The sequence below is a fragment of the Muntiacus reevesi genome, chromosome 2 (assembly GCF_963930625.1).
Source record: "Muntiacus reevesi chromosome 2, mMunRee1.1, whole genome shotgun sequence".
NCBI lineage: Eukaryota > Metazoa > Chordata > Mammalia > Artiodactyla > Cervidae > Muntiacus > Muntiacus reevesi.
Window position 1 is genome coordinate 123,393,161 of NC_089250.1, and position 16,800 is coordinate 123,409,960.

The following is a 16,800-nucleotide window of genomic DNA, read 5'->3' on the forward strand; positions in this document are numbered from 1 at the left end:
TGTCTCTGGTCTCCAGTGTCTTCTGTAAAATGGTTGTGCTAAAGGAGATGATCTTTAAGACCAGTATTGTATCACAGATCTGTATTTCATGAAAAAGGCTTCCCTGGTGGTTTGGACAGTAAAGAATCTGCCTGCAATGCGAGAGACCTGGGTTCGATCCCTGGATTGGGAAGATCCCCTGGAGGAGGGCATGGCAACCCACTCCAGTATTCTTGGCTGGAGAATCCCATGGACAAAGGAGCCTGAGGGGCTGCAGTCATGGGATCACGAGTCGGACATGAGTGAGCGATTAAGCATAGCACATCCCATGAAAAGATGTTAACAGAAGGGTAGAAAGAAATAAAGCTGAAGTTTCACTTAAGTCTGAGAGATAATAACAATGTATTTCTTCCTATTGAAAGACATTTTGTCACAGCATTTGGAACTAACAGGAGCTTTGGCTACTTGCAGATCTAACTGCAGTCTCAGCTATGTGACTTAACTTCTCTGGAATTTCTTCAAGCCTCATTGTCTCCTTTTGGAGAAGGGTTTGGGATTACCTAGCTAACACTCTTCATTATCATGGAGACTAGTAGAAAGACTGAATCTTGATGAATAGCAAAGTAACAGACATTCATAAAGTCCTCATAAATAATGGTGGCGATGGTGATGATTTGGCCCATAGAATTTATTGTATATTTTCAAATGGATATTCAAAAGGAATATTAATAATATCACTGTTCAAAACACAATGATTTATTTTATAAATGTGCAAATGTAAGTAACTCTGTCTACTAGTAATGCTGTATTTAAGAGTATATTAATGACCCTATTATTATAATTAGACTTTGAGGAACACAAAGAAGACACTGACATGACATGTCAAGTGAGTTACATGCTTATTTTACTTCATCCTCACAGGAACATGAACAAATAGATCCTTACATCTTCATTTTACAGAAGATGAAGGTGAAATTTAGGAAATGTAACTAACTTTTCAAAGATGACCCATGTCTCCAGGATTAGAACTCAGTGTTGACATAGTATTGAACTCTAGCCCTACTAGTTCAAGAGCCAACTCACTGCAAGAGTTTGCTATCAGGCCAGCTACCTTCTGGAGGAGTCAGGTAACTTGATCTCATGCTCCCCTAAGACTCTTTTTGCTTGTTGTAATATCTTCATTCTAGATTAAGAGCAGCAGGTGATGATACTGTGGGGGAAAAAGCCTCTGGAAATGAAGAATGGGACAAGTGTCCAAGAATTCACCTTGGAGGGCTTTCCTGCTGTCCAGCACCTGGGCAAAATCCTCTTCCTGGTGCACCTGCTGGCATACCTGGGGTCCATTGCAGGTAATGTGGTCATAGTCGCCATCACCTGTGCTGACTCCAGGTTACAGACACCTATGTACTTTCTCCTCAGCATTTTCTCCCTCACTGAGTCTTGTCTCATAAGTGCTATTATTCCTAAGTTGTTGGTCATCTTTCTTTTAGGCAAGCAAACGATTTCCTTTGTTGCCTGTTTCATACAAGCCTTTGTTTTTGTATTTCTGGGAGCAGCAGGGTTCCTCCTCATAGCAGTCATGTCTTTGGATCGGTACCTGGCCATTTGCAAGCCTCTTCATTACACAACCATCATGAATCTGAGGACTTGCTGTCTCCTGGTCACAGCCTGCTGTGCTTTGGGGTTCACTGTTATGTCTGGTCTTGTGGTGAAGGTGTCCCAGTTATCCTTCTGTGGACCCCATGTCATACATCACTTCTTCTGTGACCTTGGCCCCCTGATCCATCTCTCCTGCTCTGACACCAGGTCTGTTGAGACTTTGCTCTTTGTCCTTGCTTTGTGTGTCCTTTTGGCATCCCTCATCATAACCATCACTGCATACAGCCACATAGTAATCACAATCATTGGACTCCCATCAGCCAAAGAGCGACAGAAAGCTTTCTCCACCTGCTCCTCTCACCTAATTGTCCTCTCTCTGATGTATGGCAGCAGTGCCTTTATATACGTGAAACCAAAGCAGGTGAACAGGCTGGACTCCAACAAGGAGGCTGCCCTTGTGAACATGGTTGTGACCCCCCTGTTGAACCCTGTCATCTACACTCTACGGAACAAGCAGGTCCACCAGGCTCTGAGGGAGACCGTGTGCAGAATGAAAACATCAAGATAAAGAAGTCACACTGTCTTGGAAGTGTGAGGTGACAGCTCACTGTGGTTCTGATTTGCATTTCTCTTAATGATGTTTGAATTATTTCCATTACTGATTCTGAGCACATTTTCATATACTGACTATTTATTTGTATGTCTATTTGGAAAAATGTTGACTAGTTGCTCTTTGCTTTAAGTGAAGTATGGTTGAATCACAATGTTGTGTCAGTTTCTGGTGTACACCAAAGTGATTCAGACATGTATATATTCAGATTCTTTTCCATTATAGGTTCAGTTCAGTTCAGTTCATTCACTTAGTCGTGTGTGACTCATTGTGACCCCATGAATTGCAGCATGCCAGACTTCCCTGTCCATCACCAATTCCCAGAGCTTGCTCAAACTCATGTCCATTGAGTCGGTGATGCCATCCAACCATTTCATCCTCTGCCATCCCCTTCTCCTCCTGCCTTCAGTCTTTTCCAGTATCAGGATCTTTTCCAATGAATTCATTCTTCCTATCAGGTGGCAAAGTTTTGGAACTTCAGCTTCAGCCTCAGTTTTTCCAATGAATATTCAGGACTGATTATAGGTTATTAGAAGTTACTGAATATAGTTACTTTCACCATAAAGTTGGACCTTGTTGTTTATCTATTTTATATATAGTAGTATAAGTCTGTTAATCCTAAACTCCTAATTCCCTCACTGTTCATAAATTAAATGCAGTCATAAGTTTGTTTTCTATGCCTGTGAGTCTGTTTCTGTTTTGTAAATAAGTTCGTTTGTATAATTTTTTATGTTTCCATACTTAAGTGATATTATAGGTATTTGTTTTTCTCTGTCTGACTTAATTCATTTAGTTTGAAGTAGGTCCATCCACATTGCTACAAATAGCATTATTTCAATCTTTTTACGGCTGAATAATATTTCATCACACACACATACACCATATTTTCTTTATTTGTTTATCTATTGATAGACACGTAGATTTCTTCCATTTCTTCGCTATTGCAGAGAGTACTGCTGCGAATTTTGGGGTGCATGTATGTTTTCAAATTAGAATTTTTGTCTTTTCCAGTTATATGCCTGGGGATGGGATTGATGGATTATATGGCAACTTTATTTTTAGTTTTTTGAGGAACCTCTATACTGTTCTCTATAGTGGCTTTACCGGTTTGCATTCTCAACAACAGTGTAGGAGGATTCCTTTTCTCCACACTCTCTCTAGCATGTATTATTTGTAGAATATTTTTTGAGAGGGAAAAAGCGTTTATTTAAGTGGGAGACACGGTAAGAACAGCAGCAGCTCAAGGGAAAACCGACGTTGAACAGGGGAACTTAGCCCAATTTTATACCCAGGGTGCAAGGAGTGGGATAGGGGTCTTGCAGGTCATTTGCTAAATGGATGAGGCATGTATACTGGGTGGGGGAAGAGTTGGGCAAATACCTTCTCCTTATAGGGTAGGAGGGGAGACAGTTTATACTCTTTCATTGATAGTTGCAAAATGGGGATGGAAGGACGATAAGGGATGGTTTTTCTGTTCCTGCATTCCAGGACCCTCCTTGGTTTTATCTGCTCTTTTGCTGTTGGCTCACCACATTCTTCCCCCTCTTTATTTTTATGCCAATTCTTTGGCCCCCTTTGATACCCTGTTCATGTCTAACTATCTACCTGTTTCCCGTTTCAGGCACTTGGGAACCCAATCTCAAAGATTTGTAGACTTTTGATGATGGCCATTCTGACTGGTTCTACCTTATTGCAGTTTTGATGTGTATTTGTCTTTTAATAAGTGATGTTGAGCATCTTTTCGTGTGCCTGTTAGCTGTCTGGATGACTTTTTTGGAGAAATCTTAGGTCTTCTGCCAAATTATTGATTAGGTGGTCTGTCTTTTCGATATTGAGCTGTATGAGCTATTTGTATATTTTGGAAATTCAACCCTTAGAATTCAGTTGGGTAGATGCTAAATGTATATGTGTCTGAGGAAGTGCACTGGTTGTTGTAGAAAACATAAAAGTGTCAAATTACCAATGAATGAATTGCATGAACTGTAATGAAAATTGTGTAATATATGCCCTCCCAAATCTATATTGTCCTTGTAACACCTTAAAAGAAAATTAGTCATAATTACCCTAGAGTGTACAAAATACCACGTAGCACTATGTGAGAAAAGGTACAATTAAATGTTTTCTTATGAACCTTGTGTTTGCTTTGAAATGCAACATCTTTGCATAAATATTTATAATGACAGAAATCAAAAAGGAGAAAAAAATCAACAATGAAGTGTGGGGAACACGATCAAGATGGCAGAGTAGGAGGATGCAAAACTTTACCTCTCTCCAGGAATCAGTCAAAAATGCATGTACATGCAGAACAATTCTCACTGAAAACTGCTAACAGCTGGAGACTGACAGAAAGACTGCTGCAGAATCAAGGCTGTTAGATAGAGCCACATGTTGTTTCACTGGGAGGGAAGCTAGACATCAGGTGGGGACCTGTGCCTCTGGAAGGGTACTCAGTGAAGAAGGGAGATTACAAGGGCAGAGGACCTCTCTGTGGAGCTAGGAGTTCAAGCTACATGGAGTGTCGCTGCCCTGGGGTCTGACACAGTGAAGATGGGTACCCCGGGTGGAAAGAGGACTGGTGAGACTAAAAGAAGTGGTGTGCGAAGGCTGGGCTTCACTCATGAGGAGTGAGCACATGCTTGCACACACACAAAACAGGGTGTAGAAAGCAGATTGCAACTGCATGTGTGGCTGGCCTGTTTTACCCGGTCACCCTGGAATGCACCCTAACCTGAGTGTAGCAACGGCTCTGGCCCCACTTGCTTCAGGATGCAGCTCCACAGTAGGTTATGAATGCTTGTGCTGGTTGGGGGAGAGAGCATACTTGAAAGGAATGGAAACAGTTCAGACCCACTAGTTTAAAAATAATTTTAATATCTGATTTTCTAGAGTGAGTGCTCAGTGGCTAAGTGGTGTCTGACCCTTTGCAACCCCATGGACTGCAGCCCATCAAATTCCTCTGTCCATGGAATTCCCAGGCAAGAATACTGGAGTGGGTTGCCATTTCCTTCTCCAAGGGATCTTCCTGACCTAGGGATCCAACCGTGTCCTCTGCGTTGCAGCCACCTAGGAAGCCCTATAGAGTTCACATTCACTATTAAAAATGTACAAAAACTAGAAATTAGCAAGAGTTTTTGTAAAAAATACTTTGCTTGGCAACTTAAAACCTTCCTGTACAACTTTAAGGCTCCTAGGTGGTGCAGTGGTAACAAGTCCCCCTGCCCATGGAGGAGATGCTAGAGATGTGGGTTCCATCCCTGAGTCAGAAAGATCCCCTGGAGTAGGAACTGGCAATCCACTCCAGGATTATTGCCTGAGAAATCCTATGGATAGAAGAACTTGGCAGGCTATAGTCTATGGGGTTGCAAAGAGCTGGGAGCAACTGAGTACACATGGAACATACAACTATAAAGATCTACTTGAAACTGCTGCTCTAGAAAATTGAACATTTTAATCTTCAAGGATTTAATCTCCTGGAATTTCTCATTGCTCTTTCCCTTTATCATTGTTTTGGATATACTCTTTATTTGTCTTTAAAAAAAAACTCATATAATTTCTATATTGAAAATCACACAAAGCTGAAATGTTTCATTTTGCCTTCTGATATCAAAAGTTGATGTATTAGAAAAAAATTTTCAGTCTTTGGCAGAAAGTAGCATTACGAGCAGAATCAGGCAAACTTGTACAATTAAAGATTTTTTTGTTTAAAAAAAAGCAATTCACAAATGGGGTAAAATATTCTCAGTCCTGTCATGACAAATATGTAGAATAGATAATCTTTGGGGGTAAAAAGGCAAAATAAAATGAATAAAAGCCTTGACAATTAAAAACAAGCAAGGCTTTTTAACAGGCACTTCACAAAAAAGGATTTCTATTTGTCACAAGTATATAAAAAAAGTGTTCATCATAAGTAGTCATTAGAAAAATGTAAATCAAAATGAAATACTACTAGAATGTCTCCGGTTTTTAAAAGTTGAACTATACTTGACATTATATATGCTTAATGTGGTCGTGTTGATATGTACATGTATGAATGCAATATGATTACCATTGTAGCATGAAATAAGATCTTGAGCATGTCATGTGATCATTTCTTTTTTTTGGTCAGAAAAAATGAGATATAATCTCTTAGCAAGTTTGATATTTATAATGCAATATTGCCTTTTATAATCAATGTGTTAGATTTCCAAGACTTATTTATCTACTAGTTGCAAGTTTGTGCCCTTAAACAAAATCTCTCCTACATTCTTTCCCCTACCCCTCAGCAACCACTCTTTTACTCTAATTTTGTGAGTTTACCTTTTTTAGATTCTACATGTAAGTAATATACAGCATTTGTCTTTCTCTGACTTGGCATAATGTCACGAAGCTTGTCCATCAATGTTGGCACAAATGATAGGATTTCCATTTTCCCGTAATTGAATAATATTTCATTGTATATGCATGTATATACACATATTTCACATCTTCCTTACCAATTCATCCCGAGCAGAAATTTAGGTTGAATCTATGTGATGGCTATTTGGAATAATGCTGCAATAAGCATAGGAGTGCCAATATGTCTCCCATATTCTGTTTTCATTTACTTTGGGTGTATAATCAGAGGTCAATTGCTCTAACTTATGTTAGTTCTATTTTTAGTTTTTTTAGGAACCTCCATATTGTTTTCCATAGAGGCTGAATGAATTTTCAGAAATGTACCAATTAAAAGACTTAGAGACTAAGTGTTGGTGAGAAAGTGGAGCACCTTGAATTCTCATGCATTGCTGCTGAGAGCTTAAAGCCAGTTTTGGAAAGTGTTTTACAGTTTTGTAGTGTTAAGACCTGTCTTATAATTAATTCAATACTTTTACTCCAAGTTATATACTCAGGAGAAATAAATGTTATATCTTCAAAAAGACTTTTACGAGAATATTCATAGCAGCTTTATTCATGGTAGCCATGAACTAGAAAGGATGCAAATGACCTTCACTGAAATGACCTTCAGTGGAGGAATGGGAAGATGTGGGGTACCTATACAATGGACTACTACAAAACAGCATAACAGAGTAAATCATTAACCTGAAACAGCATGGATAATTCTTACAGACATGTTGAGGAAAAAAGACAGACAAAGGAATAGATGCTATTTTGGATTTCTATGATTTTCATCGCAGCACTGTTTATAATAGCCAGGACATGGAAGCAACCTAGATGCCCATCAGCAGATGAATGGATAAGGAAGCTGTGGTACATATACAGCATGGAATATTACTCAGCGGTTAAAACGAATTCATTTGAATCAGTTCTAATGAGATGGATGACACTGGAGCCCATTATACAGAGTGAAGTAAGCCAGAAAGATGGATTTCTATGATTTTCAATAAACTGGCACACGTAAATTTTCATGATTGAAATCAGTGTATTTCTTTGGTGTGGGTTATTGATTCAAAAAGGGAAAAAGTTAACTTATGAAATGAGATGGAAAAATGTCATCACTTGATTTCAGTAGAGGTTACATGACTGTTACATACACAAATTATTGATCTGTACAATTAAATTTTGCATATTTTATAGAATGGAAGTAATAATTCAATAAAGAAAATATTAGGTTAAAAAGAAAAAGGCAAAGTAATTCAAAAGTAAATAAGAGTTTCTGTTGTTTAAGCCTTTCTTAATACATGTAATTTGTGATTTTTAAGTTTTGTAACTCTATTTGATAAATTTTACAATTCCCTGGGTCAGGAAGATCCCCTGGAGAAGAAAATGACAACCCACTCCCGTATTCTCATCCATCAGAAATCCCATGGACAGAGGAACCTGGCAGACTACAGTCTATGGGGTCGCACAAGTCGACACAACTTAGTGACTAAACAACAACAGGGCAGTTGTGCAAAATCTGCCTTTGAAGACATTCACAGAGGACTGTGTAGCCTATTGAGAATGATAGCATTTTACCATATGCAGTGAAAGGGCAATTATGATATATGCCACCTGGAATCTCCCCTTTCCAAACATGAAGCAATTAAATGTCCTCTGGGACTCTGTTGTGATTTTAGTTCTTATTCCATTAAAAAAACCCTCTTCTAATGAATTTGAAAGCTCCAAAGAGGCATCCATTGGACCCAATGCGTCCTCACTGGTGATGATAAATAAGCCTGTGATAATTATATCATAAGGGCATTTGAATGTGTTCTCGCTTATGACTGCTGTGATCCTTCCCTATATGAGTTGGAGTGACTGGTTGATGGGAAAGTGACTGATAACAGGGTCATTAAATAAGGGAATTGACCTCTATTGTCTCTTCTTTTTGACTATCTTCTGGGATAGATACACAACCAACCACATTTGTTGTTCATGATGCACTGTAGAATGGTAATAATTATGTCCAGGTATTCCAAATGGCAACACAGAAAGTGCTAGTACATGATTGGGGCAACTTGTGTTTTCTTAATGGTCCAGGATTTATCAGTCAGATTGCCATGGAAAAAACTATGCCCGTTAATCCTCCGGAGTTTGAAGATTTTCTATTTTAAAATTAAACCTTAACTATTTCATATTAATTTAGGACATAAGGTATCCATTAATTTTTTTTTTAGGTCAATGAAATGTGTATCTCAAATAAGTGTTTCCCCCCCTTTCTGTTAACCTAGGAGAGAGATCCTGGTTTGTTTTAAGAAGAGAAAGAAGCACATTGTTAAAGAAACACTGTTTCTTCATGGTAAGTACTTGACCATGGGACTAACTTGCAATCTAAAAGGTCAGATGTTTTAACCAGAGCCTCATTATGTTTAAGCTTCTAATGTGGATCATACATAGGCAAAGTAATAGTTTGGCCAAAAGGAATTAAATAAAATACAATCAAATTATGATTTCTTATTTACCAGAGCACTGATTTGCAGGAGATGCCCAGATCCCTTCCCCAAAGACTGTTTCAATATACTTGGTTTACTTGGCTTCTAGTTAGGCATTGGTAATTTTTTTAAAAAGTAAAACAGAATGGTTCTCTAGTGATTGCAATGGAAATACAGGTTTATTTATGACACACCCAATACTTCCAATGTAAAAAATTATTCCCCGAGAAAGGAAGATTGAAGAGTAATCTATGAAATAATTGGGTGGCAGAATGAAGCGCTACCATTCTGCTAGGTTGGCATAGTGTGAGGGAATTTGATCCACCTGTTAAATGTGTATTCATTGAATTTGAACAACCAAGTCATGAAACCATTTCCCCCCGCCTCCAGTTTAGGTATGGTTTCTCTTAAACCCACAGACTGTGTGGTTATGTCACTATAATATACTAGCTTTGCTGCTCACACTGGTAGTGCTGGTGTGTGGATGTGTGCAATGCTGCTTTAGTCATGTCTGAGTCTTTGTGACCCTACGGACTCTAGCCCATCCCCTCCCTCGCCTCCTCTGTCCATGGGCTTCTCCAGGCAAGAATACTGGAGTAGATTATTGTGCCTTTCTTCAGGGAATCTTCTTGACCCAGGAATCGAACCTGCATCTCTTACGTCTCCTGCGTTGGCAGATGGGTTCTTTACCACTAGCACACTCAGGTCTTGAAGAAAGAACTCAGGCTGAACAGACTACAGGAAAATACCTGATTTGGAACCTGGTAGTAAGAAAATAACTCTTTCACACCTTCTATTACCAAAGGGTTAAAGTTAGAAGGCTTTCTACATTGCATGGCATCACTGAAACATAGAAATTACCACTGTGACCCCATGAAAAATATTTTCTGCAGGATGACAGCCTTCACTCTTTTTTTTTAAGCCTATGACACATATTTAATTATTTATTTATTTCCATTTATTTTTATTCGTTGGAGGCTAATTACTTAACAATATTGTAGTGGTTTTTGCCATACATTGACATGAATCAGCCATGGATTTACATGTGTTCCCCATCTCGATCTCCACTCCTGCCTCCCTCCCCATCCCATCCCTCTGGGTCTTCCCAGTGCACCAGCCCTGAGCACTGTCTCATGCATCCAACCTGGGCTGGTGATCTGTTTCACCCTTGATAGTATACTTGTTTCAATGCTATTCTCTCTGAACATCCCACCCTTACCTTCTCCCACAGAGTCCCAAAGTCTGTTCTGTGTGTCTGTGTCTCTTTTTCTGTTTTGTATATATGGTTATCATTACCATCCTTTTAATTTCCATATATATGTGTTAGTATACTTTTTTGGTCTTTATCTTTCTGGCTTACTTCACTCTGTATAATGGGCTCCAGATTCATCCATCTCATTAGAACTGGTTCAAATGAATTCTTTTTAATGGCTGAGTAATATTCCATTGTGTATATGTACCACAGCTTCCTTATCCATTCATCTGCTGATGGGCATCTAGGTTGCTTCCAAGTCCTGGCTATTATAAACAGTGCTGCGATGAACATTGGGGTACACTGTCTCTTTAAGTTCTGGTTTCCTCAGTGTGTATGTCCAGAAGTGGGATTGCTGGGTCATATGGCAGTTCTATTTCCAGATTTTTAAGGAATCTCCACACTGTTTTCCATAGTGACTGTACTAGTTTGCATTCCCACCAGCAGTGTAAGAGGGTTGCCTTTTCTCCACACCCTTTCCAGCATTTATTGCTTGTAGACTTTTGGATAGCAGCCATCCTGACTGGCGTGTAATGGTACCTCATTGAGGTTTTGATTTGCATTTCTGAGATAATGAGTGATGTTGAGCATCTTTTCATGTGCTTGTTAGCCATCTGTATGTCTTCTTTGGAGAAATGTCTGTTTAGATCTATGGCCCATTTTTTGATTGGGTCATTGATTTTTCTGGCATTGAGCTGCAGGAGTTGCTTGTATATTTTTGAGATTAATCATTTGTCTGTTTCTTCATTTGTTATTATTTTCTCCCATTCTGAAGGCTGTCTTTTCACCTTGCTTATAGTTTCCTTTGTTTTGCAAAAGCCTTTAAGTTTCATTAGGTCCCATTTGTTTATTTTTGCTTTTATTTTATTTTTTTGCTCTTATTTCCAATATTCTGGGAGGTGGGTCATAGAGGATCCTGCTGTGATTTATGTCAGAGAGTGTTTTGCCTATGTTCTCCTCTAGGAGTTTTATAGTTTTTGGTCTCACATTTAGATCTTTAATCCATTTTGGGTTTGTTTTTGTGTATGGTGTTAGAAAGTGTTCTAGTTTCATTCTTTTACAAGTGGTTGACCAGTTTTCCCAGTACCATTTGTTAAAGAGGTTGTCTTTTTTCCATTGTATATTCTTGCCTCCTTTGTCAAAGATAAGGTGTCCATAGGTGTGCGGATTTATCTCTGGGCTTTCTATTCTGTTCCATTGATCTATATTTCTGTCTTTGTGTCAGTACCATACTGTCTTGATGACTGTGACAGCCTTCACTCTTAACTCTTTGTTGTGTATGTGTCTGCAGTCATTTTGTTTTGTATTGTTTTCCATGGTGACTATTATTCACAGATATTATTTTCCAAAAAAGTTAGGTGACACATTAAAAATTATTATAAAAAAATAAAAACAAATCTTTAATTTTACAATTTAAAAATAACTGCTATAATTAGTATAATAATGTTATAATAGTAAAATGTTTGTCACTTATTGCAAAATATTTTCAAAATATAAAATGATCCCTCATTCACAAATATATCTGAAAGCAGTGTTTTTGTTTTTTATTTTATTTTTGTCTTTTTAAAGTTGCTATCATTTAAATTCTTTATTCTTCAGTGATAGTATTTCCTGATTCACAGATTAGGCAGAGAATGATGAAAAACGGAGAATCAGAGGTAAACATGGAGGTAAAAAATGAGACAAGCATCCAGGAGTTCATCCTGGAGGTGTTTCCTGCCATCCAACACTTGGGGAACCTACTCTTCCTGGTGCACCTGCTGGCATACCTGGCCTCTATTGTGGGAAACATGGTCATAATCATCATCACCTGGGCTGACCATCGCCTCCAGACGCCAATGTATGTTTTACTGAGCACTTTCTCCTTCTGTGAATGCTGTTTCATCACCACAGTTATTCCTAAACTGCTGTCCATCTTCCTTTCAGGAAGGCAAACAATTTCCTTTTCTGCTTGCCTCACACAAGCCTTTTTCTCTTTTTTTCTTGGAGCAATAATTTTTTTTCTCATGGCTGTGATGTCATTGGATCGATACCTGGCCATTTGCAAGCCTCTGCACTATGCATACATTATGAACCTGAAGGTTAGTTTCCTCCTGATTTCCTTGTGCTATTCTTTGTCCTTCATCTTAATTACTTGTCTGGTGCTCAAGGTGTCCCAGTTACTGTTCTGTGGCCCCAATATCATCTCTCATTTCTTCTGTGACCTTATTGCCTTAATTCATCTCTCTTGCTCTGACACCAGATCTTTTGAAATCTATTTGTTTTTTGTTACTTCGTTTGTCATTCTGCTGTCCCTCATTGTAACCATCATTGCATACAGGAATATTGTAGTCACAGTCCTGCGACTGCCATCAGCCAAGGAGCGACAGAAAGCCTTCTCCACCTGCTCCTCTCACCTCATTGTCCTCTCTCTGATGTACGGCAGCTGTGTGTTTATTTACCTGAAACCAAAGCAGGTGAACAGGCTGGACTCCAACAGGGAGGCTGCCCTTGTGAACACGGTGGTGACCCCCCTGCTGAACCCTCTCATCTACACTCTGAGGAACAAGCAGGTCCACCAGGCTCTGAGGGACACACTGTCTAGGGTGAGGTTGTAGTAATAGAGCTTTGGAGGCTAAATTTATTCTCTTGACCCTCTAGTCAGTTTCCCACCATTGGCAAAGTCTATCCTAGAGAAGCCGTCCACATGATGAGCTAGCTTGTGCTACTTTCCAGCCGGATGGGCCCTGTCTTTATCTTGCAATTCAGTCTTATGCCTGTGCTCAGCCGCTCAGTCATGCTGTTTGTGACCCCGTGGACTGTAGCCCACCAGGCTTGTCTGTCCCTGGGATTTCCTGGGCAAGAATACTGGAGTAAGTTGCCATTTCCTTCTCCATGGCTTCCCAACCCAGGGATCAAACCTGTGTCTCCCGAGTCTCCTGCATTGGCACGCAGATTCTTTCCCACTGGGCCACCTGTGAAGGCTTGTACCTTTATTTGAAAATTTCATTTGTTCTCCATGTTGCACTGATATCTTCCTTGATTTTCTACTGATTGGTCTTATACAGATTCAATTAAAACAACATTTATGGAGCAACTATTTTACATAAATTATAAGATACAATATCTTTAAGGTAATAATTAAAGTGTTGCCAATCAGATTTAATAAATATTCATGATACATTCTGATGCTTTAATTTTCTGATACCTATGAAAAGTAGATAGAACTGTTCTTTACCATTAGATATTCAGGTTTGAATTTTAAGAAACAAATTTGTTTCTGAAAACTATTTAAAGTCATAGTATAAATTAATGTTGTTTCATTAACTGAATTTGTTTATGTAAATGAATCTGCTATATACTCACTGGCTCTTCTCTGGGTCTGTTGATACTACTGTAGTAACAAATCAGTGTATTTCCAGGTGGTTAAGATGAGCTCTTCAGTTTATCATCTTTGGCTCTGGCAAACATTGCTAATAAAATTTTCTTTAAATTCTTAAAACACAGACAAAGCACATTTTTTTCATATTTCCGTAACTTTATTACTTACAGCAGCAACTGGGAGAGTGTTTTATGGGATTTCCTAGCATAATAATTCTGGATGTTTGGTTAAAATCTACCCTGGCTGAAAAGGAAATAAAAAATGGTAATGTTAATGACATATGTAATTACTAAATAAGTCTAGTTCCTATGGTTGGAAAAACTTTTCAAAACCTGAAGATCAAAGGGGAACAACTAAGAAAATGCATGGAACTGCATTCTCTGGTGGGAACATTTGGTCTACAATCCTGGGTGGCCCCCTGCCCTATTACAGGAGAGATAGGTGAATTAAGGTAAGCAAGTTTCAACCTGTGCACTTATTTTTCTCTAACTGATATTGCCAAGTTCTGGATTCAACCATTTGTTGAAAGGCAGATGATCCCAGTAGCAAATGCTTTCTTCCCATCTAAGACATATTTTCTCTTTAGTGCGACCTTAAGGTGTGGGAGCTGCTTCCCTTAACATGTCTTCCATGTTAAGGTAAATTCTGGTTGACATTTTAGGTAGCAAAAACTAATAGAACTCATACTTAGAAAACTCTAAAAGGAAAATGAGTGCATTAATAATTAAAAAGTGGATTAAAATGGAGTCAGTTATTGTATTTATAGGTTCACTGAGGAAGTGACTCCCATCAGAAGACAATAGGCCCTAGTGGAAATTAGGTTCAGTCACATCTGATACTGCATGTGCATGATCTACACTGGAATTTTAGTATGTCTGACTTGAGGGCATATCTTCCTTTTAGTTTGTTCTGAGGAAAAAAATTATATTTAAGGTGTAATCTCATTAGGAAGAATTTTAGACTGTCAAACAAGTGTTCTGTGATTTAGATTTTTAAGTTTGGGAATGGTTTGATTATAAGCAGTCCTGGATTATGGTATTCCAAGGACAGGTATGTCTATGTCACTCCTTTCTCCAAAGTAGAAATTAGATGGGTAATTTTTGAGCCTGATTTAAAGGTAGGGAACTCCTCTAAGTTCTCTGTACTGGTTTCTGTGCATTAGATAAAAGAGTCATTTCTACCAGTCGTCACAGATTTGATGTGGTCTAATTCACCAGTTTTTCATCTTATAGATCATATATTTGATATCAAGTCTAAGAGCTGCTTAGCCCTAGATTCCAAAAAATTTCCTCTTTTATTTCCTAAAAAAATTATTTTTGTGTTTTAAGTTTGTAATCCATTTTGAGTTAGTATTTGTATAAGCTGTCAGGCTTAGACTGAAGTTTTCTTTTGCCTGTGAATGTCTAATTGATCCATTACCATTTGTTGAAAAATTATCCTTCCTCCTTTGAATTACTTATATATCTTTGTCAAAAATCAGTTGGGCTTATTGTTAAAGGTCTATTTCTGGTTTATCTATTCTGTTCCACCAATCTGTGTGTTTATGTCTCTACCAATATCACACTGTCTTGATTTCTGTACCTACACAATAAAAATTAATACTGAATAATCACTCCTATTTTCTTTATTTTTCAAGATTAAAAAACTTATTTTATGGCCAGCCTTTCAATATAATTTTTAGAGTATGTTTGCCTATGTCTACAAAAACTTTTCTGAGATTTTGTTGAAACGTGCCTAAAACCTGTTGATCAGTTGGGAAAGATCCTATATCATTACTATGTTGAATCTCCCAACTCATAAACACTGTATGTTTCCTCATTTCTTTAGGCTTCTTTGATTTCTTTCATCACAGTAGTCTAGTTTTCCACACATAGATTATGTACATATTTTGTTAGATTTATACCTAAGTATTTTATTTCCTTTGGAGCTATTATAAATGGCAATGTGTTTTACTTTGTTTCCACAATTTTATTGTTATTATACAAATATGTAATTTTTCTTCTGTGTGTTGATCTTGCACCCTGTGACCATACTGAAATCACTTATTAGTTCCAGTAATACTTTTGTAGTTTGCTTAGGGTTGTCTATGTAGATATTCATATAATTTCCCAACAGAAACTGTTTTCTCTCTTTCTTTCCAGTCTTTATGCATTTTACTTCTTTTTCTTGTCTTACTGCAGTGGCTAGAACTTCCAGAGTTGTCATGTTTTCTATCTCAGAGAGGAAGCATTTAGTCTTTTAGCATTAAGTATGGTGTCACCTCCATCTTTTTCATAGATTTTTTTTGTCAAGTTGAGATGGTTTCTCTCTGCTACTAGCTTGCTGAGAATTTATTTATGTTTATTTTTTATCATGAATATGTGGGGAAGCACAAATCACTGCTCGACTTTGATGAAGAAGGTGTGGTTTTTCCTTTGGCATTCAGTTGGAGTAAGATTGGTACTGACAAAAATTCATTTTCTATTAGGCCACTGTCTTCTCAGTCTTTTGGCTAGGGGGCACAGGCTTTTTTTTTTTTCTTGAAATATTTTTAAAAATCTACCTATTGGCGATTCTATGCTGGAGGATTCTGCTGCACCCTGTCTGGGAAATATGAGAGGCAATAAGGAAACCCAGGGAAAGGACTGGCATGCTGTTCATCAAGACTGTCCCTAGACAGTCCACTGCTTTCTTTCTACTCTTCCAGAATCTCTCTATGGTTCTTTGTTATGTCCAGGGTATTTTAATTAAAGAAAGAGGACCTGGGAGAAATGGGTTACTTTACTTTACCTTGATGAACTTCTGATAAATCAGTTATTTTGATGTGAAAAACATTCCTCGTGCAGAAACCCATGTAAATTTAGATAAAGGATTGATTCACAGAAGAACTTTCATATTAGTGTGTGTGTGTGTGTGTGTGTGTGTGTGTGTGTGTGTGTGTGTGTGTGTGTGTGTGCGTGCACGTGAGCACTCTGTTGCTCAGCCATGTCCAACTCTTTGTGACCCTCTGGACTCTAGCCTATCAGTCTCCTCTGTCCATGGGATTTCCCAGGCAAGATTACTGGAATGGGTTGCCATTCCCTTCTGCAGGAGATCTTCCCGACTCAGGGATGGAACTCGAGTCTCCTGAGTCGCCTGCTTTGGCAGGCGGGTTCTTCACCACTGAGCCCCCAGGAAGCCATGTTATTAC

The 16,800-nt window shown here is 38.4% G+C and overlaps 2 protein-coding genes across 2 annotated transcripts; both read left to right on the forward strand.

Moving 5' to 3' along the window:
• Positions 1-1,183: 1,183 nt before the first annotated feature.
• LOC136158196 (olfactory receptor 6C74-like) lies at positions 1,184-2,146 on the forward strand. The gene has a single exon (XM_065919970.1). It carries the CDS (start codon positions 1,184-1,186, stop codon positions 2,144-2,146), a length of 963 nt encoding a protein of 320 aa, XP_065776042.1.
• Positions 2,147-11,904: 9,758 nt separating this feature from the next.
• On the forward strand, positions 11,905-12,867 carry LOC136158197 (olfactory receptor 6C74-like). The gene has a single exon (XM_065919971.1). The coding sequence runs from the start codon at positions 11,905-11,907 to the stop codon at positions 12,865-12,867; it is 963 nt and encodes a 320-aa protein (XP_065776043.1).
• Positions 12,868-16,800: the final 3,933 nt, after the last annotated feature.

Bases quoted from the DNA above. Each gene is read 5' to 3' on its own strand.
- LOC136158196 (XM_065919970.1), top strand. From the start codon at position 1,184: ATGATACTGTGGGGGAAAAAGCCTCTGGAAATGAAGAATGGGACAAGT.
- LOC136158197 (XM_065919971.1), top strand. From the start codon at position 11,905: ATGATGAAAAACGGAGAATCAGAGGTAAACATGGAGGTAAAAAATGAG.